At 38.0% G+C, this 27,297-nt stretch overlaps 1 protein-coding gene across 2 annotated transcripts in view; it reads left to right on the top strand.

Annotated features, from left to right (window-relative positions):
• The first annotated feature begins 1,656 nt into the window (after positions 1-1,656).
• The window catches only part of LOC113064320 (retinoic acid receptor RXR-alpha-A-like), a 130,115-nt gene continuing 104,474 nt past the window's right edge, over positions 1,657-27,297 (top strand). The window contains exon 1 of one of the 2 annotated variants that reach the window (XM_026235048.1): positions 1,657-1,783. In XM_026235048.1, the coding sequence (XP_026090833.1) occupies positions 1,753-1,783 (31 nt within the window). In that variant the 5' untranslated portion in view covers positions 1,657-1,752. The remainder of the gene's footprint in view (positions 1,784-27,297) is intronic. The other variant, XM_026235051.1, reaches the window with a different exon arrangement.

Below are 27,297 nucleotides of genomic sequence, written 5' to 3'. Positions count from 1 at the left end.
CCTTAAATGATGTGGGTCATTCATAAAAGGTCAAAACGACAAACAATGTCAACAAACCTCTTAAGATACTGAAATGTCTCTAATGGACTTCTCTGACTGAATAAAGATGTGACATTTTAGCCAAGAAACAAATATAATAATACCAACATAAAGTTTGTACTAATACAATATAAAAGGCAATAGAATGGTCATTTGTGATTGTTTACTGACCCTTTTTCTTTTTCATGTAGACAGCAGATGGCAATGATGGATACTGTATCTACACAACCTTCAGGTGACATACGAGCAAATCTGTGCCCCTTGTAAGAAAAACCCGTCTGGACCTTTCAGTCAGTCAATTATGAATAAGCAGGGTTCTTACTCTAAAAATCAGGGTAGAAAATACTCAAAAAATCCATCTGGACCTAAAGATAAGCTGCAAAGTCACTGTTGCACAATGCTGAATCATGTGATAACTAACACAAAACCTAATTCCCTCCTTCATTTTCCTCTGCAGGCTGATGATGGATTGTTGAATGTGTCTAACTGTCACATTGAACCTTTTTCCTGAATCATTTCTGGTTATTAAAGTGGCCCATTTGTCCTCTCCATTGGTGAATGCGGTCACACGGCCGGTGACTGAAGTGCTCTTATGAACGGAGCGATGCCTGGACCGGGGTCAGGCCGGCCATGAGCATCTCTGCTGTGCCATTCCTCCCACTTGCCTTATTACGTTGTCAAGACAAGGCGATTTAGTTAATTGCCTCATTTAGAGGTTGAAATATTATGCAGCAAATGTACTCCGTTATGGCCATTTTTGAGTGCTTTTCTGGATTCATGGTTTGTGCAGAATTGATTTTCTTCTCCATCTAACTTTTGCATAAGCCTGCTTGACTTTTGATGCACGTGTCTCTTTAGATCATTTCGATTTTCTTTTATTAAGTATACTTCATATCAGAGTATTAATGTCCTGCTGTTTTGTTAAAGAAGTACCCAAAAAATGAATGATGCTGTCTTCAACATCCCTCAAACGCTGTCCATAAATGTGGTTCATATGATTATTATTATATATTCTAAGTTTTATGATATCTTTGTTTGAGAAACAGACCAAAATTCATTATTATAAGTAATGTATAACTTTGCAAAGTACATGTATTTAATTCATATTATGGTACTTGTGCTGCCTATTTTGGTGTGTGTTAGACCCAGTTCCCATTCATGGTATTGATATGGTAAATATACATTTACTCCCATAGGCTTCACATCATTGTAGTTCATTATATATTTTTCTTTTTAGTAATTAAAAAAAGCAGCTTGAATGGCACAAGCTGGTCTGATTTAATCATATTTCCTGCTCTTGAAATCTTAGAACAAACAGAAAAACAAACCTTACTGGAATTCAATTGTACACAGAGTTGCCACTTGGCATGAGAAAATCTTGTTTTGGAAATCCATCCTGCAGTGCTCACTCTCGATAGCTTTCCAATGGAAGAAAGCCAGGATTTCCTAATTCAGAGAGAATGGAGAGTTCTTAACAGATTGATCGGCAGTAGGGGACGGTCTATTCTTTAAATGACCGTTCGGAGGGGGGTGGGGGGGAAGGTACTTCATGGATGTGTGTTTCTGAGAGGAGCCTCAAAGAAACCTTTTATTTTCTAGTAGGTACAGTACATGTCAGGAGGAGAGAAGTTCTCTCTCAAAAGAGATCACTGCAGGCTGGCGTAGCTCCCTTCTTCATTCAGACAAACCATCTATCAGCTGTAGCTCTTCTTCATGGATCCCTTCTGCATTGATATACACATGGGTGAGTCTAAAAGGCTGTGATATGTTTGATTGTTTTTAATGGGCTTTTATTGCACTTAATTATCCTGCCTAACAGCATTCAGGCCTTTAAGGAATTTTCTCAGTTTGGGAGTTTAGCTGAATTGACAGCATTTTGTGGCATAATGTAGGGAACCACAAAAATAAATTTTGACTTAAAAAAAAAAAAAAAAGAAAGAACAATTTGGGTTACAGTAAGGCACTTACATTGGAAGTGAATGGGCCCAATCTATAAACATATATATATATATATATATATATATATATATATATATATATATATATATATATATATATATATACTCACTTTTAAAAAACATCCACAAGACTTAAGCACAATATGTAATAATGTAACCTTTTATGTGTAAAGTTAAACCTGTAAAATCTGAACAGCTTTACAACATAAATAATACACAAGTTTTAACAGACATTCAGTTCCATTGTAAATTTCTCACTGTATCCCAAATGTTTTATTTTTATTAAGAAAACAAGGATTTTAATTCTGCACTTACATTTATCCATTGCAATCATAACATCTGCATTTAATTATATAATTAAGTACTTTGTTGCACTCTAAATGTGTGGATGTTTGTGATAATTGCAGCTGCATTAAAGCGCTTCTTGGAAACCTTTTAAACCATTTGATAAATTGTACAGTACTCAAGCATTCAAGCATAAAGCTATGTCACGAGGCGATGATGTATTTTCCAGCAAGTGATTGTTGGCATTTTAAAGTTGGTTTATGCCACTGGACGGTGACTGAGCTAGTTTTTACTTGGACTTTTTAAAGGTCATTCTTCTGGCATACTAAATCTTTCTGTGCAGGTTTTAGCCGTGAATGCAGTATTTTGGACTCAGCTGAAAATTAGTTGGCGAACCACTGCTGCTCTTCTGAGCAATAAATATACTCTTATACATTTATGTGCCCTGAAATGAGCCGGTTTGTTCAAATATAGCAGTGTTTTGTGTGTAGCCACCTAAATAGCCACAGGTTTAACGTTTCAAGGGTAGACGGGCTGATCCTGGACCGCAGGCCAGGCTGTTTGGCTCTGCTGCCACTATAAAGCCAAGGATTTCATCCATTAAGACAAAAAGAAAGAGAAAATCGAGAACAAGGAAAATGCTGAATTCAAACTTAACACATAAATATGAGTCTGACAGAGGTTTGGCAGGCTGTCGCTCTTATACCAATGGGAAGAGCCAGAGTGTTTGTTAAGAGAGGCTGTTGAGTATTGATTTTGCAATAGGCCTGGCACGGCTCTTTGGAATGTAGGCCACTGCTGTTGCAAAAGCCAGAGAGGGATTTCTGTGAGGCGTTAGTAGCTTCACGCTTCACCCTGACCTGCTGTCTGTCAGATGGACATGATGGATCTTTTAGATTCTTTAGAGGAAGCATTATATTGAAGGTTATATCCTTAATCTGTAGCTCTGTTTGACACATTTTGTATGGGGGTTCCTGCTCCATGCCTTTATCACCTAAGGGGTCCATGCCCTGAAAAACGTTGAAGACCCCTGCTTTTAAAGGGAATGGTAAATCCATTGACTTTAAAGGGGATAGTGCATTGGAAGAACGTAGAGGTGAAAACACAAGGCTTTGAGAGCTTTCGGAAATCGAAATTCTGTATTCTTGCTTAATTTTAAAGTCACACAGCTTTTCTCACACCCTAAAAATGCACCTTACGCATTCTAGCTCCATTAGTGGTGATGAGTCCTAACCTACCGACTTTTTTTTAGATTTATATCATCATTATATTTAATCTTCAATAATCATTTAGTTGAGAAGCTTTTTTGCATCCTAAGCTGTGTTTTTGAGCATGGGGGATTTGTTCTCTACTGTTAGATGAGATGTGGACTGAAGATCTGCTTCAGACTCCAGAAGCAGATAGATTTGGGTCGTCTTGCAACATCTCAGGTTCAAAAAACAACCACTTGCCTTTAGTTGAATAGTTGACCAGACATGCATGTTGTGGGTGCAGTGATCCAATAGGAAAAACAATTATTTGTGGTCTATAGATACACATGTCAGTATATACCAAAGCCCAGATGGAGAGTGTTGGTGTGTGTCGGTTTGTTTAACTATACTCTGGGGACAAAATCCTCCTGACATAAATATAAATACAATACATGTTATATAATATTTAAACATATTTACTCTACCATTCAAAAGATTAAATCAAGAAAAAATACATTTTATTTTGGAATCAGTCTATAGTAATTATTTATGTACAAAACAAAGGAACTATGTGACATGCCCTCATTTAGAAGGTGAAGGTTTGCAAATGTATTAGCTCATATAATTATCTGCTCTTTTCATCATCCTCATTGGCTATCACATGTCATGTGCTAAAGAATTAGCAGGCTATAATTTCACCAGGATTTGTTGATTGCAGTCTAGACAAGGCTCGATGTCAGCATGCTTTGTCAGCTCATTTTCCTGTTTAGCAGCTCTATGAATCTCTCCATCTGCCTCATAGCCACACAAATCCCGCTGTCTCATAAGTGACACAGTCGTCTGCCAACAGAATCACACAAAACCCCAGATGAAGGTGTGTGGAAGCTTTGCCACACCCTAGGACCTTTTCATGGCTCAGAAAGCAAGAAAGGTTGTCTCTCTGCCAGTGCTTGTAGAAAGAAAAAGCTTTGAAAGCTTACAATTGTTGTCGTTAATATAGAGCAGATTTTTTTCTCCTGCTGTGGGGTGTAATCTAGGCCCTTTCTTTAAAAGAGTCATTTAGAGGCTCACTAGCCAGATCCAACATTAACCGGTAGATTTGTCTGCAGCTTATTAGAACAATGTTCTTAATGGTTGTTAATATGTCTCTATGAAACTCTGACAGTGTGGCTGACTATGCACTTCTAAACACTCAGAGATTGCATGTCTTGTAATACATGCTGCAAAAGAGGCATGAACAAATTATCACTACATTCTCTGCCCTTGATCTCTCTGCCCCATGTGTCTTTTTATTGTGGACTAGTAGTCTCTTTCACCATCCTTCCTTTTCTCTGCATGTCTCGGGACGAGGCTGTATTGATTGTGGAAGTGTGTGACTGTAATAAACTTTGACAGCTCCCCACACAGGCTTGCACTGAGCTGGGAGGAGAGAAACATGCAGCCAATCCATGGGGCAGAAGATCACGCCAGCAAAGCCCAAACCATCCTTCTTGCATGGATGCCCAAACTCCACGCAATCTAACCATACTGCTAACTTTCGGTTAGCTTCGAGCTTAGGCTGCTTGCTTAGTGTAGAGCTGAATGCTCTTAAGTACTGTATTTCATCTTGCACGTCTCTAACAACTAACAGCAGCTGTACTAACCAGCCAAACCTTGATCGTTTAGTTTAAATACACCTTTTCATGGGAAAGCCTATATTCCCACTTCAGATGCGGCTTTCATCCCCCCTCAAGCTCAAAGTAAAACTCCTCCTGTGTGTGTACATTGCGGTTGTCTTTACTATCATCAGAACATGTTGTAAATTCAGAGAGGTGGTGTTTAGCACTCTGTAGATTGCTCTTTTAAGGTTGTGTAAACTCTCTGGTTTGGCTTGGTACACCACACTCAGTGAGCACTTAGGACGTGCGCCTGGAGTGAACCATGATTGCACGAGTGTGCTTGCTGCTTTCAGCCAAGAGTAATGAACTGACTTCTCTGAATATGTTCATCAGCCTCCCTATAAACCCCTTAAACCCTGCTTCCCATCCATTAGCTCCATTCAGCGGCTAAATCATAATGATTTCCAAATGTGCTTTGTTCTAACTCACTCTACGAGAGTAGAGTGAATAGGTACTGTGGTACACCACAAAAAATGTCCTATTTAAAGACGAGACAAAATATTATTCCAGGAGAAGAAGTGCAAACTGGCTTTTAACCACAGCGGACGAAAATGAACTTCAGTGGGACCAAACCAATAAACTGAAAATGTATATTTTTCTTTTGTTTAATTCATAGCATATGCTGTTTAATCAAATGAATCACAGTTATTCTTTGAGTGATTATAGAATGGGCTGCTAGCAAGGAAGGAAACAGGAAGGGAAGTAGCAGTGCTTTCACCACATCAAAATCATCTGACAGTAATTACTATCTATGAAACAATAAATAATGAAACAGGATCTATCTGCAATTTACTTTAATGTTCCTGCGTGATGTAATTTCAAATGAAGACGGTAAAATGATTTTTTTATTTTGTTTTGCAGTGCAGACATCTTTGTGTTGATCACAGTGAACTAATGCAGCAGTGCTGCCAAATTTGAGGGGAAATTAAATTAGAGGCCAGTGCTTAATGCCAAATATATTATGTGGTCTGGTTTGAAATGCATGCAGGCTGAAAAAGAGGCCATTACATTTGAATTCAGTAATATATTTATGCACAATCTCCTTCATAGTTATTTGCTGAATTATGTAGCTTGTTTTATTCAAATTACTTGAAATACAAACATTAAAGGAATGTTTTGCATTCAACTTACCACAAAAAAATATGTCTCCTTCTGGTACTGTGTACTTTGTACAATGCCATTGAGTTTGAAGGCCATAGATCATAGTTTTGTTCAACATGAATTGGTGTGTTTACCACATTTTACCTTTGTAATGTGATGAATGCACAATGAAAACAAATCTAAAAGAATGTATTATGGAAATTGGATGTTACATTCCAGAATGGGACCAGACAGAATTTCAGTGTTCTGCAATAAAACATTATGAATATATAGAAACAACAGGAAGTGACAAGTCACTGATGGACAAATTGACATTTGTGTTTATGTTTGTGTCCTGTTGTGCTCTGTAGTCTGGCTCTTCTCTCTTGGGGGTTAAGACTCTGCCCGGCAGTGACCCTGTCATGTCTAATTCACACTCAGCTCTTGCCAAGTGTCACGACGGCAAGGACGGCTGGTCTCTGGGAAGGTTAGCTGGCTCACTATTGCTGAGAATGAATATGGTGAGAGAAACCCACTGTAAAAGAAGAACGTAACAGTGCATTCAGTGTTCAACAGTCTGAGAAGGGCATTTCAGACACTCTCCATGGCCTCGTCCTGTCCAGGAAACACACTGGGTTTAGAAAAGAATCACCCCCCTTTAAAATAATCACATTTTGTTGCTTCACATCCTGAAATGAAGACGGACACAGTTTTTGTTTTATACAGCTATATTTACTTGCTATATTTAGCAACTTACAACATCCAAGTGAAAGATATAACACCAACATGTCAGAAAAATTTAAGAAAAAAACAGAATCTGTGAGTTGGATAAAGGATGACCCCCTCCTAAAAACGACATGTAAACTCAATCAGGTGTAGCTAATGTATTTAGATAAATTCAGTTTCTTAAGGAAAATAATCAACCAAGCTCAAAACTGTATTACGAAATATATACAAAAGGTGCGAGAAACAAGATTATGAATGTCAAACTAACTGCCAAACGCTGTCAGTCAGTTTCTTATTGGCTGTTTGTGGTAAAGTCCGGCCCATATATAAGTATGCCCAATCGTCATATAAAGAAGCCAGATACAAAAATGCATTAATTGAAAGAGACATATTTATTTATTTATTTGTTTAAACAACATTTAAATTAAAAATATGTAAAAAATATTGATAGAAAAAATGACAGGCCCCTTGACTAACAAAAATGACCTGAGGATGACGGGTGAGAGAAAATCAATCGTAACTGCCTCAGATCAATATTAATAATGGTGATGCTGCTGTCTGGCCCTGACCTAACAGAGACAAATGAGCAAAGACAAGGAAAGGAAACAGAAAGAGGCTTGTTTTGAAGGTCTGTCTCTTCGTTTAAAGCCCAGCTGGCCAGAAACTGAGGACTTCAGGGTAGCAAGAAATGTAAATATAAATGTAGATTTACACAAATAAAGAAAAAGTCAGCTTCAAGTAACTTGTACACTTTCTTAAAAAACCTCGTTTTAAGGAAAATCCATTTTTTTCTGAGTTTTTTTTTAAAGACTATGCCTGCTGAGATAATAAGGAGTGTAATGCTCTTTTTCACCACTGGAGGTGAGCTTTGACCACTGGGGTTTATACACAGAGAGCTTGATCTGTTTTAAAGGAGCGATGTGCATAAATGTATAATGTATAAGATTGAAAGAAAGTGGATAATTTAGGTGTTGTCTACTTCTCACAGAATCAACTCTTTATTTTATTCTTCATTTATAGTCTTACTGTGCATGATTAATCAGTGCTTATTGTCCCAATGTCTTCATTTTTATTAAAAACATTGTTCCTCTAAATCTATTAACATTTTTAGAAGATGTTATGAATCCTTCTTTTTTACATGCCCTCCTATAGGCATCATTCAATTCCTGATGGATAAAATCAAATCCTTCACTTTAGCTTTTGCTAGATGTCTGCCATGCAACTTTACTATTATCCTTAAAAAAATACCAAACAAGAAACATTTCAAAGAGAAAAGTTTGTGGTAGTATAGAATTATAGAGTGGAGTGTGCTTCCAAATGAAGTTTCCCACTCAAAGCTGCATGATTAGTCACCGCTCGGTAATTAATCCCAAGACTCCCATGTGTCTGGGCCCAGATGGATCTCATCCTCTCATTGTTTGTTTTCATATTATGCTTCAAGAAGTAGTGTGATCTCCTCCCTTTGCAAGGCATATGTTATTGGTTTTTGTGAATCATTGGACTTATATTTGTCACCTACTTGATATTCGAGGAGGACGTGAGCTAGTTTGACGCCTTTAATGAAGGAAACTTTAGCACTGTTCCTGTCTGCAGAGAGGGTTTACCACATTTAATTGGGTATTAAGATGATCCCTCTCTGCAGGCCCCTGTCTCTGCCCTCATAGCCTTGCCCGTGTGGCAGTGGAAAGGGCCGGACATCCGAGAAGGCCTGATAGGGTTCCGCATTAGCTCTCTCAGGTGAGCTGCCCATTGGATCCGTTTACTGCCTGGGCAGCGGCCACAGGGAAGTGATCCCCAGCTTTAAAGTTTGGCCCCGTATGAGGCTATGATTACTCGCAAAAGTGTGTGTGTTTGAGTGTGTATGTTTTGGAGGGAAGCATTGTTCAACCCCCAGCTGGGGGTTCAAACAGAGGTCCCACAGCTGTGCATCTCTGGGGAGGTAAGGAGGGGCTTATAGGAAACCAGAGAGGATGCGGACATATGGCCACACCAGCGTTTCTGAGTCTAAGCAATTCAACAAGCTCGGTTTTCTCTCTTTTTCCAGTTGCAAATGTCAGATCATATCTTAATTCAGAGCTCGTGTGTATAATCCCAGAGATTTTGATGTGATACTGTGTGGAATTAACATATGAGATGACATCGTCACATCATCTCTAGTGTTCTGTTGCACTGAGGGAAGAGTAAAAAGAAGGAACACGAGCAGAGAAAAGGAAACCAAATCACACAGAAAACAAGCACAGTCTGGGATCATATTCTCAAGGTGGTTTTGAGTAGAAAAAAAGTTTTATACTTCAAAAATAGTGTGATTTAGGCTGTGAAAGTTGAGGGTGACCTTGTGTTTTACACAATATGTAGTCTCTTTCTGACTGCTGAGCTTTTGAAAAGGTCCCTCTGGACTATGTATGCAATATATTGCTCGAGTTTGAAGAACATGCCATGCATTCATCATCCTCGTGTTCATCATCAAGCTTGTGTTGTCTGATTTCCAAATGAGTGATCTGGTTTCCAGTTTGAGTCATTTGTTTTGAAATGAATCTAAGACCAACAGCATGACGGGTGTGTAATTCCTGAGTGAATGATTCGTTTGAGACAGCTTTTTTAATTAATCATAAACACAGCATGGCTAGTGTAGTCCGATTCTTGAATGAATGACTCTTTTAAACCAGTTCTTTTTAATGAATCAAGAACATACAGCATGATCATTGTAGTCCGATTCTGTTCTTTTTAGTGAATCAAAAACATACAGCTTATACATTACAAAGTTATGGGATATTTAATACAAGCTCAGGCCAATTATCGGGCCATATTTATACCACCAAATGTATAGCTATATTTTATTAAAGTCTTATCAGTAGGCTATGGAATTGCATTTCTGTTTTTGTCAAACATTTCTTATACTTAATTCATGGAACTGCTGAAGATAAAGAATCATTAAAGAAGAGGACTCCTAATCAGAACCATTCACGATTCTCATCCTTAATCTTCAAGCTCATTCTTACAATCTTATTACTGTTTTGCTTTGAGATCTTTAGATTAGATAATAATGTTGGACATGTGTATTTGCCTTCTCAATCACCCTGCCTATTCTTGTGTTCTCTCGTTAGAATGTTCCAAGTAACCCGACGCTGCATAAATATTTGTCCAACATAACCGTGTCCGTTCAGATCATAATAGCACTGAAACCCGACAATGGTCCCCCCCAGCGGTGTAATTCTACCCAAGCTTGCATGGCCATTATTGATGGCCAAGTAAGTGTTACTGTTACAAACCAATTACTCAGTCATTCAACTTTGATGAGAGACTCTACAAATAAGCTGAGATGCTTATCGCGCTCCAACTCTCGCTTTCATCGACACCGGCCCTTCCTGTGGCTCACCTTTTTCTCTCTTTCCTGTTAAGTAGGAGAAAATGACAGCTTGAAGTCACGGCTGGTATCAAGGGAAAATTTCTGCCGGTTCAACAGGTAAAGAAGTCAAGAGGTGAGCAATGTGTCCCCACAATAACACTGAGAAATCTGGTGACCCGGTAAAGTGATATAACGCCAAAGAGGTTGGGGAAAACTTTGAAAAAGGCTTTCGCCACCTCTTCATGTGGCTAAACTGGTAGAAGATGGGAAGGTGTGTGTCAGCGATGCATTGAAGGATGGGGAACTTCCTTTCCATTGTTTGCACATGTGAGTAGGAGGTGTGCTTCGATGAGGCAACAGTGGCAGACACCCTGAAGCTAGACAAAACCAAAGTCTCACACGTCATATGTCTGGAATTTGTGACAGGTTGAGCGCAGTGTTCTGTTTAATGACTATAAATGACCTTCAACCTGTGTTCGTCATTGTGATTTGCATTTCAGATACATCTGGATCTCGGCAATCACCCAAAGGTGGCCGCAAACTAGTTATTTGCCCAGAAATGTTCTTTGAGTTCTCATCAAGCTGACGGAGGCATTCGTGTTATTTAACATCTGATAAAGACGGAAACAGGCGTTTCCTTGACAGGAAGGATGTGCCTGGTGATGTGTGAGAAAGAGGAACCAGGTCCACAGCCAAAAGACGCCGGTAGCAGTTTAGCTAATGAGGTCGTGAGATTCATTCATGGAAGTGATGGTCATAATGAAAGATTTTGTGCTCGATCCGACTCCATCCAGGCTGAAGAAACCTGTTTGAATGGAGAGCCTGCTGCTACAATCGCTGTTTGGTCGAGGACTAATCTTATTCCATTTCAGTTCTAACTCACTAGAGAGATCAACTTTGGTTCTTCAGGCAAAAGGCTTTGCTAGTAACACTTTTGCAGACTGTGGGGAAGTTTCTCCTCTCTTTGAGGTTTCCTATTCTTTTCTCTCCAGGCATTTTAACTCCAATCCGACTCTTTCTAGTGGGATTTGTGATGAAAGGCAACTTTTCCTTGTAGTGCCGCATGTTCCCTAGAGAGCAGAGCAGGGAAGCTGTTGTGCATTAACTCAGTACTGAGGCAGAGCATCTGGGTGATGTTTATGGAGATTTATTGGTCTCCCCCAGGCCCTAATCTCCTCCTCCCCAGTGGGTAGTCCTGTTAAGGCCGATGAAATCATCAGCCCTCTTTGGTCCTGATAATGGCTGGAGCAGGTGGAAAAATGTATTGTTTATGTCTGTAGGTTATGGAGACAAATGGTACCCCCGGACTCCTTTTGGCCTGGAGGACACCACACTTCAGAAAGAAACTTCCCCTCTTGGGTCATAAAGTGAGCTGTTGCACCTCAATTTGGCCTTCACGTTCAGTTTTGAGAAGCAGGAGCCACCTCATGGCTCCCAATTTGAGGAATATAATTGATTTTAATGTGAACAAGATGTCAATATCTGTCTGATTTACAGCAATCAAAAGACAATGGTGAGCGCTGTCTGGTTGAGAAATACATGTACCAATGTTTCTTCTTTTTTTGGACCTTTTTTACAGACTTTTTCGTTTTGAGCGATACACTTCCTATCTCATTTGGTAACTGCCATGAAAAGGCCCAGAAAAGGTTTTTTTCACTTCACAGATTTCTGTGAAGTCCACAGAAGTTGAAGCCCCACATTTATTTAAAAAAAATGCTTCAGGCAGGGAAAGTTTCAGTGTAGAGATAAAGAGAAAGAAAGTGAGTGTCCCCACCTGCTTGCTTTTCAAGGTTAGAACAAATCATCTACACTGGAAAAACATTTTAAGAAAACTGAAGGCTATTCATGATGATGCGTATTATTTTTTTGATAAGAAAAGATCCATTCTCCTGTTCCAGAAGAATATTCAGAGAATAATTTGGGTTGATTTCCCTAAAAATGTGAGCACTGTGTTGTTTTAAAAACAGTGCTCTGCTTATTTGAGCATAGCAACACAAGCTCCACCAATGGTATGTCTTTGGGGCGGGGCTATCTGTTTGGCTGACCAATGACAGACAGGAAGAATGTTTGGGAAACGTATTTGAAGATAGTTTGGTGAGGCTAGTGGCGCAAAAATTAGATGCTTCACCTTAATTCTACATTTCTAGTTTATTTTGTGATCTTGTTCTTTTTGTCTTTTAATAGTATTTTCTGTAGTCTATGCTGTTCACAATATTAAATACGACATTGTACTTGTGAAATTGGCTTTACAGTACATAAAAAGCCATCACAATAAGACTATAGGATTCCACCCCCCAACAGTTTATTCAGTCATTCATAATTGATTGTGATTTCTGTAGAGTAAAACTGGCCTTGTCGATTGTTGTGAGTTAATTGAATATTGATCTTGTGAATTTTTTGAAGTTCTGATAAGTTGTGTGAATAATTTCAATCTATTTTCTTTTGTGTTCTTTCACGTATTGCAAGTTAAAAGAGTCTGGGGACAAATACCAAGCCTGTGGTCGCAATCACTGTTTACTTTAAGACTGTAACATTTTATGTAACTGATGGAATGTGTTGTTTTTTTAAATGGTTTACATTGACTTTTTGCAGTAAAATGGCTGGTTTTCAGGTAATCTTTCTTAAATTTATGAATATTTTGTGCAACTGGCAGATTTTTTCAGTTTATCTGTTTATGCTAAAAAAAAGTGTAAAAAGTCTGCCAGTGACAGCTACTTAGCCTTAATATATCAAGCTGATTTCCAGTAAACATATATAAATATACACAAAACAAGGCAAAATAAAAGCATATTAAGAACATTTTTTAAGTACATAAAGTAACTGCATTTTAATTAATTTTAAACATTTAGAGATACATACAAATATTCTAAATAAATTATATATATATATATATATATATATATATATATATATATATATATATATATATATATATATATATATATATATATATATATATATATATATATATATATAATATGAAACCAGTTTTGGACTCCAGCATTATGTCTATATAAAGTGAAAACTCTAGCTTATAAACTAATATTTATTTCCCTAATGTTTCATTCAATCATTTATTTATTCATGATAGAAAAATATAATCTGTCTGTTAACATCGTGCTTACCTTAGTAGACTTTCATATTTCGAATATCGATATAGTCATAACAAAAAGAGAGAGAGAGAGAGAGAGAGAGAGAAAGAAAATAATTTAGAAGAAATGGAGACATTTCTATGTGTGGGAGGCAGACGGCTGGTGACAGGCTCATGATTTTTGCAGAGGAACATGACTTCAGAAGGCCTGTCTGATCAGTCTGAGACAGGCCTGTCAGAGAGAGTGTAAGTGCACTAATGACTGCGAGCAGCCTCGCCACTCTGGGCATGAATATTGGATATATATGTAAGTGCATATTTTCTCTTCTCCCATCTGACACTTAGTCCCAGCTTCACATGGACTGAGAGGACCGTCACAGAAAATCAGTGACCAAAGTCAGCGAAGCACAGGCCTGACGAATATCTCAAGGACCTTAAATCAAACTTACCAGACACTCTGGATCTCATGTTTTTGTGAAGGGGATAGATTTAGAACCAGTCACTGAGATGCCTTATGATGAATTTGACAGGAATAGGGTACAGATATAAATGATTAAAGAGGCTGTGTGCTTGAGGTTGATGTCAGATTAATTGATGATTATATGATGATATGATGATGATGATGATGATTATATATGACATTTGTCCAACAGATAATAACTTAATGATCCACTTAGTTTCCTTTTTTTTCTTATTCTGTTTCACTTTGAAATATTTTACATCTTAAAAGTAAATATGTGGTAAATTCTGTTTTGTTTTGACTTTAAATTTATAACAGTGATTCAAAAATCATAAGGCCATGTGGAGGAGTCTGTAGGTGGACAAGACATGTGGGTGGCAGATGTTTAGGGGCCAGTCTGAGGGTAATATCTGGATGAGCTATGACTCACACAGACACACAGTCATCTCATTTCACACCAGTAACAGGTACGAGCAAAACACTTAGAGGCAGGCAGATTAAGTAACATTGTATTTTTGCAGGACTTTTCTATGCTTCCAGAACCAGCAGATAATCAGAGTGTGGAAAGAGTTTGCAACCATGTGTCTGTGCAACACTGATACACATTTATTTTTGTTACAGCTCCCTGTTTTGCCCCTTGTAACTTGTTTTGAATCTGTTAGACGGACCAAATCGAATATTGAAATGAGTTTTAAGCCCCATCTGCCCAGCTTGTGGTTCTGCATGTGATCTGAGCCAGATAAGAGTGAATGTTCCTGTTTGCCTTTTGAATACACAAAACCTGAAGACCAATTTACTAAATGCTAACTTTCCACTGTAGGGCTTTTTTTAAGGCCAATTCTCATATAAAAAAAAATTCAATGCAATCTCAGACTTTTGTTCCCTATGTATTATATGTATGGGTAAAGATACCCATATTTCTGTAGGCTTCTGTGGCCTTTCTTCTTTATATGCTTTGCAATCCACACTGAATATTGAACAGCAGGGAGCAGTTATTCAGTTACAGAAAAGATCCTTAGTCATGAATGCATTGAGTTTGTGTCTGGAAGCTGAGTGGGGACCGACTTTCTACAATAATCAGACTGTCATGTTGTCAGCAGTCTGTGACATTCTTATTTACTGTGATAGCACTGAGCTTTGCTCATTCTCTTTAGCACCTGTCACTTTCCATACACTCCATCACATCTGCTGTAATAAATTCCCTCCTTTTTTGTGTCCCTGAGGCAGTTGCTCTAATTTATCTTCCCTCTCGTCCCCCTAGATGGTTTCAGTGTGTTCAGAGGCATATGGGGGGTTTTAGATTACTTTATATTTTATAAAGATACGGTCGTAACACCTCGGTAGCAGGAGTGTGGTTGGGAAATCACTCATAGCGAACCCTGTTAAAACAAAAGCAATCAAAAGAACATCTATCATTTCGATAGACGTTCGTGCTTGCCATCTATATGTTGCTATAATTACTGCTCATCAGGAAGTGGCACAACTTCTTGTAAAGTTCAGTGGAAAAATCGACATTAATATACTGTACCACAACAGTTCTGACAGCCACAGTGAGAGGTCTGAACTTACTCTTGGGTATTTCGAACATTAGCAAAATAGTATAAAAGATTGTCTTAAAGGATTAGTTTGGATTTACAGTGGTACCCAAAAACATTTGTTCAAGTTTATATACATACCTTAAAAAAACATAGTTAACATTTCAAGCATTTTTCCAATTATTCATACTGAAGAATTCAAGCATTTCAAAGTGTGGCTTAAATTAATAGTTTAACCAAAAACATAAATGTATTTTCTCATCAAAACAAATAGTGAAAAGTGAAGAGCAGCATGTTTATAAAAAAAAAAAAAAAACACCTCTATCATTGAAACATCATAACTTTAAACTATTGCTTTTGGCCAAAATGAAAATAAAGTGAAAAAGGCCATCTCCTGTTGTTCTCGCACATCAAAATCCACCAACATTTTTGTTTTGGCTTTTAAACAGTGCTTGATTAATACATATTTCTCTTCTGACGGCACCCATTCACTGCAGAGGATCCATTGGTGAGCAAGTGATGTAATGCTACAATTCTCCAAGTCTGTTCTAATGAAGAAACTCATTCTGGAAGGCCCGAGAGTGAGAAAACTTTCAGGATATTTTTTATTTTTGAATGAATTATTAATTTTGGGACCACTGTTTTTTTTTTTTTTTAGGTATTTACATTCTAAGCATAAATCATATGTTTTGTTGTTGTTGTTGTTGCCATGTTTCATGTACACAGGATACTGGTAAATTATTTACATATCTTGGAGATGTAAGGTCAGGAAATGTTTGATAGCAAATCATTCATTATCATAAATATTCCCGCATGTTGCATAGATGTGCAGAGGTAGAAAGTTTACGAAAGCTAGTTATTGATACAGCCGTAGGTTCTGTGGCAGGCAGAGAGGGTGAGCAGACAAGGAAATAGATCAGATAGAAAGCGAGCGAGGCTGCCGAGAATTGTGACTGGCACGACTGAATGTGACTGTGCATTGAAAGGAGAATTTTTCATGTCTCTAGCTCTTTGATTCACATACAGGGAGGAGACAGCAGGCTCAGACTCTCGCTCTCTCTGTCCACCTGAATCTTGTGTCTGGCTCAGAGGGTGGTAAATAAAAAAGAAGAGTTTATTGATTGAGGAGAGAGTGTGAGTAGACTGTGTATGGGTGGAAAAAGATTCGTTTTACCACAGGTTGCCGCTAGTTTGAGCAAACCACCTGCTTGCTTTTAAACTTTCTTGATGTTGCTTGTTGCATTTTTGTGCCTGTGCCAAAGCCCCTTCTGTTCACCTTTGCCTCTGCTAAGGTTTCAAGTAAGTTGAAAAAAAAAAAAATCAGCTACCTGCCTGTGATACCCAGGCCTTGAAGTTCCTCACCGCAGAGCACAGGAAGTTGGCCAGCCAACTGGGTAGACTGTTGTTTCTGTTACTGTCTAGTTCATGTGAAAATAAGGGCATGGAAAAAGTCCCAATACATTAGGATTATGAATGGGTAAAGGCAGTATTTTATTAGTAATTTTTTCATCTCAGTTTAGAGAAAATAGAGATCAGTTTGGGGACATTAACACTTTTAAATATCACAAATGCATTTCAAAAAGACATTATTAAAACTGACAGAAATACTTTGTAACATTATAAATATGTTTTTGTTTCTATTTGTTAAAAAAGAAATATTTTATAATTTTTCCCACAAAATATTAAGCAGCGCTACTTTTTCAGCTGTGAAAACAATAAGAAATGATTCCGTTAGAATGATTTCGAAAGATCATGTGCAACCAATGGCTGCTGAAAATTGAGCTTTGCAATCACAGGAGTTACATTTTAAGAAGAAAACAATTTGTGTTTTAGCTAAATGGTAATAATATTTCACAATATTGCTGCTTTACTGCGTTTTGATCAAATAAATGCAGGTTTTGTGGGCATAAGAGACTTTTTTTCAAAAACATTGAAAAATCTTACTGACCCCAAACATTTAAACAATACTATGATAGATAGATAGATAGATAGATAGATAGATAGATAGATAGATAGATAGATAGATAGATAGATAGATAGATAGATAGATCTTCTTTCCAGAAGCATTAACATGTTCAAATTATTTCTAAAAACATTGCCATGAATCTAGTGATTCTAATCAAAACACTTGAATTTAGAGTGAGCAAAAGTGGATCTGATATCCTTTTTTCTGTTACTCATATTGCAGTCATGTGAGTAAACCTATGTAAAGTGATGATCATGCAGATTACAGATAATCTGAGCAAGTTTTTGAGAATCCTCACTGCGTAAATCTTTGAATTAGCAGTGTATGAGTCAGCCTGTCTCTGTTTCTTCTCACTTATAGGGTTGAAGTGAAACCACCATCATCAGCGGTTTGACCACTCTTTTGCAATAAAAGCATTCATTTTCTCCACTTTTATTTCACCGTCGACCTATAAAAACTCTCGGCTCATCCAGTCCACTCAGCTGACTCCACACTTGTTGAAAGCTCATATCGTTTTAGAAGAGTACAACATTATGAAGACGGGAAAAAAAAGTTAGTGACTCTCGAGGACAAGAAAAATAAATATTGCTGCTTCATGCAAGATTTTATCTGCTGAGATCGTTGATACGGTTATCATGGACTTATGCGAGAAAAAGGGCTGATTTTGTAAGATGGAGAGGATCATTTGGGGCCGTGGTTCTGCTGAGGGCATGTCATCTTTGCTTCTAAGAAAGGAAAAGTTAAAAGGCATCAGTCGACAAACTCCCATTTAACACTAAACACACTTGAGACTCACTCGTCTCGGGACGGGCCAATCTGGTGACATTGAATCCCTGCATAAAAATTGCTGAGGACAATAAAACTAGAACAGCCGGAAAGTTCGGATTCCAAACGATAAGAAAATAAATAAAGTGGGACACTGGCCTAAGACAACAGTCTCCGATGAAACTGTTAAGCTGCAAGATCAACATTTGTCAGTTGCGCTTCCTCTGGAAATACACGACCCTGATATTTCATCAGGGGATCATTCCTGATCCAGTATTTGTTTCATTTGTTTATTTTCTTGCGCTTTTGATTAGTGGAGCCCTCTTCATTGTAAATAGGTTGTTTCTGGACCATATCCCAACACAATAGGGAATATTCACCCCATGATTTACATCACGCTGTGACCGAACAATATAGAGTGTCAGCGTTTGTTTGAAGCTCCTTTAGGTATACTGTTGCTTTACATAGCAAAAGTCAATATGGAAAGTTAAAATATGGGCCTTGCTGTGATATTATGCCATCTTCTTGTTTCATGCTTAGCCACCCGTAATGTTCCCACAGCCACTGCGGTGGTACAATGTCAACGGCTGAGGTGAGCAGGCCTGGAAACAAATGTGTACGGAATCTGAGCATTCTTTCAAGATGAGAACTCTTTGTGTTCTCTGAACTGCGCTCATAAAGACACACCAGAGTTATAAACCTGTTTCCACTTCACACTGCATGCATTGCATTTGGTTTCACACTTATAGAGAAGTGTTAGGGAAGCTGTTTTCGAAAGTGAAGCTCGCCAAACGAAATGCTTTGTTTAAAATTGTTCATAAGCAGTTTAGTTAAAGTTATTAGTTTAAACGGGTTTTTGATCCAAAAGGCTCCTTCCTAAAATGTAACTGCTTTTGCACAAGAACCCATTAATACTGTGTAATAATGGATTTGAGTTATTAAAGACCCATTTTATGTAACTGGCTTTTGTATATTTTATGTTGCTCTATTTTAGATATGCATGTTCTCTATGATGTCACACCTAATATTAATATGTTGCTATTGTGCTTAAGCAAATTGTTCAGATATTACCCTCCGGAAGATATTTACCAGGGTAAATATATTTTTTCATATAATGAGTTTTTATAAAAAAATTTATACAGTATGATATATTATTTATATATACATTTATATATTTATATTTTATATATTTATATATGTTACTTTTATAATATCACACCCCAATTTATATACCTTTACATGTATTTTATATGTATATTTATATTTGAGGCACAGAACCCCAAAGTGCTTCCTGTGTGCCGTAACTAATGACTGCATGCCCTCTGCTCAGGGTGTGTTAAGGTGTGTGTGTGCGTGTGTGTGTGTGGGTGGGTGGGTGTGAGTGTGTGTGTGTGTTCACTACTCATTGCTGTATGTGTGAACTGAGATGGATTAATTGCAGAGCACAAATTCTGAGTATGGGACACCATACCTGGCTACAGCGCATGTCAATTATATATCTTCTTTGTTTTGTTTTTTTTTGTTTTTTTTGTTTTGTAACAAAAAGTAGCAAAATACTCTTTGTAAATGTGTAATACTATAATCTAAAGTATCTATATATACTACTATTGATTAAGTTATATACTTAAAAACATATTGGCTCCTTAAGTAGCTTCAATGCAGTTTCTTCTTTTAGTTATTAACCTGTTTTTATATTAATATTGCTCACTTTACTGGAAAAGCTATTTAAAACTGTCAAAAAAGCTATATTAAACTGTCACGGTTCTTCTTTTAGTCAGTCCAAACACTGGCAGAAATCATGGTTATGATGTCCGTGGTGAGACAAGAGACTTGAATGTGGAATATAGAGTCGTGGTCAAGCGTATCTGTCATTTTGCTTTAATGTTTTTGCAGTGCTTCATGTGGCGTAGTCCACCTTTGACTCCATTCAAGGCTTTTTCATAAAGTGTGCTTGTGTATTTTCTGAACTGAGGGAATATCCAGGGAAAGGTGAAGAAGTAATTGCCCCTGCTTTTATGAATGAGGCAGTGAAAAGCTACTTATACTTTCTGCAAAAGGCCGTAAGGTGTTGTTTTTATCGTGATGTTGTTGTGGTAGATGCATAGGGGATTGAGGTGAGTGCAGGGGTCAAAGGTTAAACAGAAGTGAGGCAGGAAGACTTAACAGTGCTGTTTTTTTTTCCAGAAACTTATCCTCCTTTATGTGGTTGAAAACCTCCTTAGTGATTATAGTTTGCTTAAGGGCTAAATATAGACCAGCTGTAAGTTCTCTATACAAAACAAGTGAATTGTCACCATGTGGCTTTTCCATCTCCTCTAACACAGTGGCTTTTCTAAACCCTCATATTCTCTCCCTGTGTCAAAAGAAAAAAAGCAAAGTTCTATTTTTCAATAAATATTGTTTGTTCTCCTAAAACCCTTTTTTTTTGCTTTGGCTTTTGTGGAGGTAAACAAAACGTGTAATTTATATTTCATAAACAGTATGTGCAAAAAACAGTACTTCTGAATACTTTCCTATAGGGCTTGTGTCCAAATCAAGAGAATGAAAACACATTTACAACACTGTGGTGTTGTTGGAGAGGTTATAATGGAGAGCTCTGGCCGCTGTCCAGTGATTGTCAGATGTGATCAGAGGGAGGTCTTCACTCTTGATACGATCAGCCTGGAGGAGTCAGAGGAGACGGTCAAAAAAACGACACACTTCTCACGTCGCTCTCTCTGTTTGTCAGCTTGAACTCTCAGGCTATTCAAAACTGGCATGGTACCATGAGCAAGCGAATGATCATATGAGCACAGTAATGCTCAGAGACAAGGGGCTCTTAGTGCAGATCATGACAGACTAGAAACATTCACATTCACTCGGCTGCTAAGTACAGTTGACTCTCCTCTTCTGAGTGCTTAATACTGTTCACACTGAATTCAGTGGAGTAGCTAAGCTATATAAAAAGATGTATAAAACATATATATACTGTAGTGTGAACAGAATTAGACTTTGTTGCTAATCAGTGAGGAGGACTTGGGCAGCTTGAGGCATTAACGGATTTCAGAAGCATCCCAAATCTGCAAAAAACATTATAGATTATCAGTGTTATGTAAAATGTGTTCAGGCATCAAATGTTTAGACAATAATTCCTTCAAAATGTTACTGTTAATATTACAGTCATATGTCATTATGCCTCGTTAACTAATAAACTAATAAAGATGAAAAGAATTGCACAGTGATTTTTTATTTTTGGGATCCTCTTTATCATCTTGGAAGGATTTTTAATGTCTACATTAGTTTCCTTCCTGTATAGAGCAGCCTGGATAATTATTTCAGGATCTCCTGCTCTTCAAAGCAGATATAATGTTTAATCCCAAACAAAAACTTTGACACCATAAGCTACCGTATCAGGGCCTACGTCTTGGCTCGAAAACTTGAACAACTGCCGCTTTGTCTTTCATGTTTGGGGATCAGCTCCCCAGAAGTAGATATAATTAGATGTTATTTTATTAAGGTAGCTCCCCACAAGAAGCCAATAAAAGTGGTTTCCGCCTGGAAATCCATACAGCAGACAGGGCTAAAATTACAACCACAGATAAGGTTAAACAAACAGCTCCCATCCGTCCCACAGCAGCCGCGGGGCCACGGATCGACCCTGCTACGGTTTTCATCCAGACATGTACTTCCATGCCTACCACTTTGGCTAATCCTACCCAGCCCCTCATTTAATCATATTTTCAGTATTTTTCAAACATTTGCATACATGTGAATAAACAAATAGTGACTGGGTGTGCAGTTAATAGCCCACCCCCATCCCAATATGCCAGCGCAGCTTTTTTCCCTCCATTTCACGGATTTTAAAGGACATTAGTGGAAATATATAGAAGCGCACACACACACATGTGGTTGCCAGCTCTTTGTGCGTTGCTTACCTCCTGTCAGGCAGGAATTGTGGGGTGGTGGGTGAGCGAGGCTCCTTCCTGGAGCCTGAAGCTGAGAAAAAGAGAAGCGTTACACTTGCTTTCATTGTCAAGAGCCCAGTAAGGGTTTTATCTCAGTCCTGTGGGACTGCGCAAGGTTGATTTCTTAAGAGATGAAGCGGAGTGAGATTGGAGGTGATGAAATGGGAGGTGGGAGGAGAAGGAATAGGGCATTAGGGAAGGGAAGGTGGTTTTCTCTACCACCTCAAAGAGCAACATAATAACAACAACAACACATCCCCTTCCCTTGTCTACACCCTCTGAACCTGATCTCCAATGAAATAAAAATGAAATAAAGAGGTGCGTTCTTTAAGTTCATTAGAACACAAAAGGCTACAAAATTTAAAAGTGGCCCATGCTGTATACCAATCATCTGAAGTTATATGATAGCTTTGTGTGATGGACAATCTAAAATTTTACCTTTACCTTCTTAACCTTCTCCGTCCTTGGAGATTGAATAGAGTTCATAGGAAAAGTAGACTCACTGATTCATGAATCATTTGATTAAGTACATATAACTCGTCTGGCATGCATTTGCGAAAAGCATTTTACGCCAAAGTACATCGTAGAAACCACTGGCACCAGTGGTCTCTGTGATCTAAGGCAAACTATGCTTTTGGGAAATGCTAAATGATTTGTTCATGAATCAAGCTGATTTGGTACTTGAATTCAGTCAAAGTCTCTTTCAAGGAAAGTCAATTCACCCTGTGTCCTTTTGAAGCTTGAAAGCCCTTCATCCAATGTAGTTGCATGGAAAGTAGTCACCAGTACATTATTCAAAACTTTTCCTTTTGTTTTCCACAGAAGAAAGAAAATCTTATGGGTTTGGAACATCACAGGAGTGAGGTAACTATATTTGTCTGAAAAACTTGAAAGGGCAATTGCACACAGTAGGCAAAGCTTATGGGTTAAAAAAATCTAAGATGTTTTACAGGAAATGAGAATAGTTATCCATCAGTTAGTGTGATGTTCTTAACTCAGTTTCTACTAAAAAACGATACATTAAAGGAGGAGGAGGGCCATGTGGACAGCTGTGTCTTGTGTTGTGCTTTTAATAATATTTGACAAGCTTTGCAATTTGCAGATGTCTTTAATCCCTTAGTGTGAAGGAAACAGGTCCTCCAGAGGACTGGTAGGGTTGCCCTGGGGTTTTGTGGGAGTGCCAGGACTAGTAACAAGCATCGCTCTCACGCTTTGTGAAATTGGAGGGTGACTTTGAGCGAGAGATTTACAGCCCCTGTCCTTAGGCATACTGGCGATGACAGGGTGCCATCGCAACCCTCGTTCATCACTGAGAAAAATTGATCTGGGCATTATGGTGTAGACGTGAGTAAACCATTAATCTTGGCCGTAATTATGCACAGAACCACTGACAAACCAAGTTGCTGTCATTCTTCCTGCTGAGCAAGGTTGGAGGGGCCAGAGTCTGGTGAATTATGGCCACCCAACACCTCCTCTTCCACAACAAGTTGTGCTTGTGTAATTCACAGTGGAGGATGGTAAATGGACATGGTCATTAAGGAGCACTCTGCAGTACTAAAAACTGACGACATTGACTCTTTTTTCAGGCTGCGGGATTGATGGAAGCAGGGAAATATGAATGATCGATTGCTTCTGATATTGCCAAGTCGGAAAACCAACTGAAGTGATGTAATTCAGTGAATGCAGAGTTTTATGTTTTCAGAAAGAGACAGAAACAGGACATTCTACACTTCTACAACAATACAATGATTATAATAGCATTCAAAATGTTGAGGTAGGTGAGTTTTTACATTTTCTCACACATAAGTGATGTGGCTGTAAACCGTCTGAGTCTGGCTGATCTGTTTCTCCCACTGTGATGAGCCCCACTCTACATGCAGAACTCATTCATATGATCCAGACTTTTTGTGGACTTTGTAACACCAGGATGGAATATTCTGTGTATACATGTGATTTTTGCACTCTGGCAACTGATCCCTGGGGATATACTGTGTAACTTAAAGAGAAAAAGAAACATCTCCTCTACTCCAAAAATCACATGGAATTATTTCTCCTCCATGCTTGATCATTTGTGCTGTATGCAACTCAGGCCAGAAACAATAGACCGATTGAAAACAAAAAACCCATGTGACTGTGAGAGTGAATGTAAATGGAACAGCTCTATATGGTTTGTCCTTCAAACAGCCCCACGTTCAATTGAGCCCTGAACAAAGCAAAAGGGACACTGGATAGAAATTCCTCTGGTCTGCTGTTCTGCTCTACTGTGGTAAATGTGATTACTTTTGTCCAAAAATCCCATACATTATCGTCCTTTGGTATAGTGACTAAGCCTCTGTATGTATCACATTTCCATTTCATCCTATTAATTCATTAGCTTTGAGGGCATATGCACAAAGAATCCTGTTTCAAAAGTGCTTATAATATTATATATTAAATAAGTTGTAGAGCTGCATTCTTTATTCTCTGAAAGACAATAGTTAAGAAGGCCACAGTTTGTAACTGTGTAAATGATCAAGAGAAACCAAGGGGTAAATTGACATTTTTACATGGAAGTAAATGGATAGGCTTTTTTATTTAGGGTTTCTCAATGCTTTTGGAGCCCAATCATCATTTCAACCCATGAAAATGGAGAAATTGTGAAATACCAAAACCTTCATTACAGTTGTGCATTACTTATTGTATAAAAACATATATATATATATATATATATATATATATATATATATATATATATATATATATATATATATATATATATATATATACTGTATATTCTTTTACTTAACTTACACAAAACAATAGAACAAGTACATTTTTGTGTCTGTAAAAAAAAATGGTGTAAAATGTGTATTTTGAAGCTGCTTAGACTGGTAAACTGGCCGATTTGAACATTAATCATAAAGTCCATTGGTTTCAAAATACCTTCAGTGTTCACCTAAACTGTTCCTGAAAATAATACTCCTGCTTCCTGTGTTTGATCATAATTTATCTATTAGCCTGGTTCTGCTGCTTGGATTTCCATTGCTGCAGGGCAAATCCTATTTGTTTGATGACTGGGGGTCCAATTTTTTCTCATGAGTGGTAGAACATAGTTATTCAGGATAAATTATACCCATTTCTCACCTGTAATATCTTAGATTTAGTTTATATGGAACTATAGTTTCCTTTAATGAGTTTCAGTGTATTTGATTCTAAATTCCATATTTTTCAGTCTGTACATTTCTTCTCCAGTTAGACCTGTAACATTTTTCCCATTCTTTGTCTCCTTTCTGATGACTTTTCCAGTAAATAGATGCCCACATCCGCAGGTCATCTGCTGCCTGCTTACTATACTGATTCACTGAATGAACAGTGGCCCTGCTGCCTCTTTCAGTCACGTAGTGTGGGAATGTCTTTGGTGGCAGAGCTCAGTAGTTATTGAAATCCCTGTAAGCTTGTCTTAAAGATTAATTGAAGGCTGGATCGATCCTGATCACTGTGTCTTTGAGAGAACAAAATCCCCCTCAGCAGGACTGCCAGTCTTGTTAATGTTTCATCAGGGTTAGTTTTGCCCATTCACCAAGTGTCTTTTTGTTCATATACATCCAGCCACGGTGAGTAATGGGAATCTGCACTGGGCATGGCGGGAGCTGAGGTATTTCAAAAGGCGAGCAAGCTCTTCGCTAAAACAGCATGCCTCTTTTTTATCAGTCAGGGTTTATGCTAATACCCGAGTGATTTTTCTTGCAACTTGAGTCACAGTTGTTTCACTTGAAGTCTTGATGGAGGCGGCTTGTTCTCCTGAAATGACATTACAGAGCCGGAGAGCTAGTCAGATGTCTTATTAGATCGCCTTTGGAGTCTGGCCTCGTGGCCACCCATCAGTTCTTGTCAGTGAGATCGGCATATTAGTCACATGACAAGACTCCTTGTAAAGGATAGCTGACCCCCTGCAGTGGGCCAAGTGTCTCCCCAAATAGAGGCATGACCCCCAGCGCTGGGAGGGCAGAAAGGCCAGTATTTTTCGGTGGAATGGCAGAGCAGAAGTGGCTTTGGGTGTAGGGGGTGGACTGAAGAGGTTCTCCTGCCCCTAGAAGATCATCATGGGGGTTTCTACATGCTGACCTGCCCCTGACCCGCTGCGTTAAAAAGTTGGCCCGCCTATGACTCCCTCTACAAGTCTAACAAAATGGCAGAATCCCAGAAAAAAAGAAGGAGAGTATGAATGAGAAAGGAAAAATGCACAGGGGCCCCTCCAAAGGAAAATCAGACCACCCATTCAAAATCTGTTACGTAGGCAGGGGTTTGAGGGGACAAGATAATGAGGGAAAGAATGATTGGCAGCTTTTTTGAAGTCTTTTGCTTTTGAATTTCAGCTGTGTGCTGTTATTTAAAAGACATCCACTGTACATAAGTGCAGGTATGTGTCGACACCAGGAAGCCTGATGGATGAGCTCTCTTTGAAGTCATGGCTCTTCCTCTCCCTCTAGAGCTAAAAAGAGTCATACTGTAAAAGGCTTCTTTAAAATTATAATAATAATAACTGTTTGACTATCGCATTATGTGTTATAAGTGCAAAGGCAGTGTTAACTCATCACATGAATTTGTCTGTGCTGAAGTTGTAAAACATTTTTTGTTAAATTTTTCAAGGTCTGTTAAACGTTTTTGCCGTTTATTTTTATTTTGTAGTCTAAACATTTAGTGTTGTTAATGATTTGTTTTGCCACCCCCTAAATGGATTATGTTTTTGCTGACAATTCACATTTTCCTGTCTGCAAAATATTTTATGTTTTTGCAGGCAGTTTGTGTTTTGCAGCTTTTAAAACATTTTGTATTTTGTGTCTACCAAACGGGTTGTTTTTGCAGGCGATTTGTGTTTTTTCTGTGAGTTAAGTTTTTCCTTTCAGTCAAACATTGTTTTGTTTTTTTGTTGTTGTTTACTGCCCATTTTTGTTTGCAGTTTGTAAAACTTTTCATGTTTTTACAGATGGCTTGTGTTTTGCCGTTTCTAAGACTCTCTTTCTCATAATATTTTGTGAACATTTTTTTATGCATCTACCCAACAGTTTGTTTCTGTCATCTTCCGATCTTAAAACATTTTTTATTGATTTTTTTGCAGGCGGTTAGTGGTTTTCCATTTTTTAAGTATTTTTTATGTTTTTGCAGTATACTGTGTGTTAAGCATTTACAGTTTTTATCAGCAATTTTCGTTTCACCATCTGTTAAACATTTTGTGTTAGTACATTTTTGTTTGCCATTTTTAAAACATGTCATG

Source organism: Carassius auratus, chromosome 46 (genome assembly GCF_003368295.1).
Source record: "Carassius auratus strain Wakin chromosome 46, ASM336829v1, whole genome shotgun sequence".
Classification (NCBI taxonomy): Eukaryota; Metazoa; Chordata; class Actinopteri; order Cypriniformes; family Cyprinidae; genus Carassius; species Carassius auratus.
Note: the sequence above shows the minus strand (reverse complement) of the source record. Positions and strands in the feature narration are given on the sequence as shown.